A 3540-nucleotide genomic window follows, 5' to 3' on the forward strand; every position below is an offset into this window, starting at 1 on the left:
GTTTGTATTTAGAAAAGATCGCTATTACAAAATCCCTGTGCCATGTGCAAAATTGTTGTTGTTTAATCTGACGCATATAACTGTTAACTATTCGAATCATTTGGCTGAAATCGATCTATTATACTAATCAAGTACAAAGTAGTTACACCTTACTATTACAATTACTTATACTATGTTTCATGGTACCATCTACTATTACAATTACAAGTACAAATTAGATAGACCTTGCATTGAGGCTTTCTGCAAGGAAAAAAAAATACAAGAAGACAATTGGTTATGTAAATGCATATGTATATAATCACAGTAAAAAAAATAAAAATTCACGCTCTAAAATCTTAGATCCTCCTCCTAAATTACGTATTTATGTGTGAGAATGTAGACACAGGTGTATATGAGTATATAGGGGAAGGATGCAAGATTTGGGGTGTGACAATCTAATTTCCAATACTAAAAAGAATCATAATTTTGGGTTGAATTTTGTTCGAGCTTTTTGGGGCGTAACTTGTTCACTTTTCAGAGTTGTCCTCTTTGAGAAAGACAAGATGTTCTTCACATTTGATCGTGATTTGGTCCTGATGAAATGCGAAAGTGCCACATAAACCCTTTCCCACCAAGCTTCTGGCTTTCAATGACTCCCTTTCCCAATCAGTTTTGTACACGACAATGAAAATTGACACCACACATGCGATCTGTGCTGCCAACAACCCATAACACAGCCCCACCATCCCAAGTTTCCAAACGAAGGCCAAAACAAGGGCTACTGGTGCTCCCACCAAATAAAAGGAGCAAAAGTTTATAACTGCCCCAACACCAGGCCTAGCACTTCCTCTGAGGATTCCACAGCTTGTGGTTTGTGGACAATTGGCTAACTCACAAAGTCCAATTATAGGTAACACTGCCATACTCAATTGCAGCACCTCACCGTCACTAGTGAACACTCTCCCCCACCTTTCTCTTCCCATAGTGGTCCACAATAACCCAAAAATTGAGCTTGCAAGTGATAATCCTATTGCTACCACCGTTGCCAAACTCGCTCTTTCAGCTTGCCCCGCCCCTAGTTCATTCCCTACTCTCGTTGACACCGATGCACTTAGTGATGTTGGCAAAGTGTACAAAAGAGATGTGGTTTGTATCACTATGCCAGCCGTGGCTAGAGCAACACGAGGGTTCTGAAGGTAGCCTGCGGAAATTGTCATCAATTCGTACCACCACCACTCCAAGCAAACAGCTAGACAACTTTGTATTGAAAATTTCAGTAGCACACCCCATTCCATGGCAAGACTACTACAACTGCTTCTACATGTCATCAAGTTATTATGTGAAATGGTACGAGACAGTAGTAATGGCACGTGTAAGGACTCCTTGGGAACACGTGTATAGAACATGTACAGAAGAAGGAAAAAAAGGTTGTTAAAATTGGCAACAAAGGATGAAACAGCGATTCCCGGCACCCCAAGGTGGAGTTTGAAGGTTAAAAAGGCGATGGTGGGAAGGTGTAGAAGAATGGAAAGTAAAGTGCACCACAACAGTGGCCAAGTTGTTCCTTTGCTGCGTAGATAGATGCGAAGAGGGTGGAGGAAGCTATTGACTATGAGGTCTGGGATGGCGAAGCGGCAATAGAGGGTAGCTACACGGGTTATGTCTGGATTCTGGCGAAGGAAAAGCATGAGAGATTCGAGGTTGAGCCACAGAAGAGAAATGGGGAGAGAAAATAGCAGTAACATCAGAATTGTTCTCTGCAAAGTTAGAGAGAGTAAGGAGAAGTTTCTAGAACCGAAGGCTTGGGTGCAGAGGGGTTCCATGCCCATGGCTAGACCTGAGAGGACAGAGTAACCAGTTATGTTGGTGAAGCCTATTGCCAAAGAACCTCCAGCTAATTCCAGGCTTCCCAACCTTCCCATGCACACAACTAAGGTCAAGTTTTTTAGGTACCCCACAAGGCTCATGGCGGATATAGGGAACCCTATGTCTGACATTCTCTTTACTTCCTCCAATACCTGCATGATTAACAAAACCCATGAATGAGGGATCCATATCAGGTTTAAGATAAGTTTTAGAATGCCAGCCAAATCTCATAAATGAAAGTAATGATGCTTGTCTACACAAAATCTGATAGCTGGAATGGAAAAAACAGAGATAAGATGAAAACAGGAAAGGTGAAAACTGAGAAAATAGTATATATAATAAAAAAGTAATACTTTATGGTTCTAATAGATCTTTATGTAGAGATCTTCATAATTCAGAATCACTTAACTATTTCTTTTAAAAATGAGAGCGAAAAAAGAAGAGATAGTTCTGAACCATTTATTTATTTATTTTAAAAATGGAGGATGAAAATGGAATGGAAGAGAGAGTGAGTGGATGATAGATATTTTTATAAATAAAAGTCTGCACATTATATGAAGTATGTGGGTGTGAAAATCATAGAAAAAGAGATAGCTTACCTGGGGAAGTGTCGGGTATGTCTTTGGGGATTTCTGTTGTGCAAGCATCTCAAAGGTTTTGGTTAGTTTTGGTTATTTTCTTGTTTCTGAGTGTGTTTTGAGAAAAGGGTTAATTATGAGGAACAGAAGGGGATAATGGTGGGGATGTTTTATTCCTCTCCTCTGAAAAACACTCCTTCAAAAAACAAAAGTGAGCGGGACCAGGAGGAGTTAGAGAGGAGAGGAAGAAAGCAAAGTCTGTGTGTATGTGTTCAGGGATTAAGCACAGACACTCTTTTATAAGGTTCCAAGGTGGTCGGTTACGTGTGTTCCTTTGTTAGCATTGATTGACAAGCTCAAAAGCTACTATAATATCATAATTGCCATTATTTTCTTAATCCAACCCAAATAACTATCTCATAAATCATACAAATAACTAACACTACTTTTCAATACCAGCTCCTCCTCATTGGATTGGGTGGAAGAAAAAAAAACTGCAAAAAGTGATAAACATAATAAGTTAAGTGATGAGACAGAAGGACAGTGCAAAGAAAATGAATAGATAAATAAAAACATACATATGGAAAATCCGTTCTCTCACTCTTTTCTGCAATAGTAAACAAAGAGATACCTTGTTTATAAATAAACCATGTAACATGTTGTTCAATTAATGCCCGAAACTCAAGTCCTACTTTGTAATTTTTTCCAAATATGTAGAAGCATCATAAGAAAATTTCATGCAGATGCTGTATTTCCTGAAATTTGATCTCCCCTTTTAGAAGAAAGATATTAGTTGTGCATGTAATCTTCTTCAATCTACTTTAGATCGTGTTTGTGTATTTTGAGTACTGACAATTGTTCAATATATCCCCATGTAATCACACTCCGTATATGATTTGAGAAGTAACATACATGACACGCTTAATACTATTTTGTTTCAGAATTTTGTATATATAATTTGGTGCATAACTTAAGAGCTTTTGACAAAAATTTGTGCCATCACATTATTTTAGACAGTTATTCAAATATATTACAAAATGTTGAAAGAAAAACAAATATAAATAATAAGTAATAGAATAAAAAAATTGAATCTTAGTTTTCAAAATTATTAACTGTA

At 37.6% G+C, this 3540-nt stretch overlaps 1 protein-coding gene across 1 annotated transcript; it reads right to left on the reverse strand.

Annotated features, from left to right (window-relative positions):
• Nucleotides 1-274: 274 nt before the first annotated feature.
• Nucleotides 275-2693, reverse strand: LOC137805841 (protein DETOXIFICATION 55-like). Its single transcript, XM_068605748.1, has 2 exons — nt 2445-2693; nt 275-1997 (listed from the first exon to the last, which is right to left on the reverse strand). Exons 1-2 carry the CDS (start codon nt 2490-2492, stop codon nt 507-509), a joined length of 1539 nt encoding a protein of 512 aa, XP_068461849.1. The 5' UTR covers nt 2493-2693; the 3' UTR covers nt 275-506.
• Nucleotides 2694-3540: the final 847 nt, after the last annotated feature.

The sequence above is a fragment of the Phaseolus vulgaris genome, chromosome 3 (genome assembly GCF_000499845.2).
Source record: "Phaseolus vulgaris cultivar G19833 chromosome 3, P. vulgaris v2.0, whole genome shotgun sequence".
NCBI classification, from domain to species: Eukaryota; Viridiplantae; Streptophyta; class Magnoliopsida; order Fabales; family Fabaceae; genus Phaseolus; species Phaseolus vulgaris.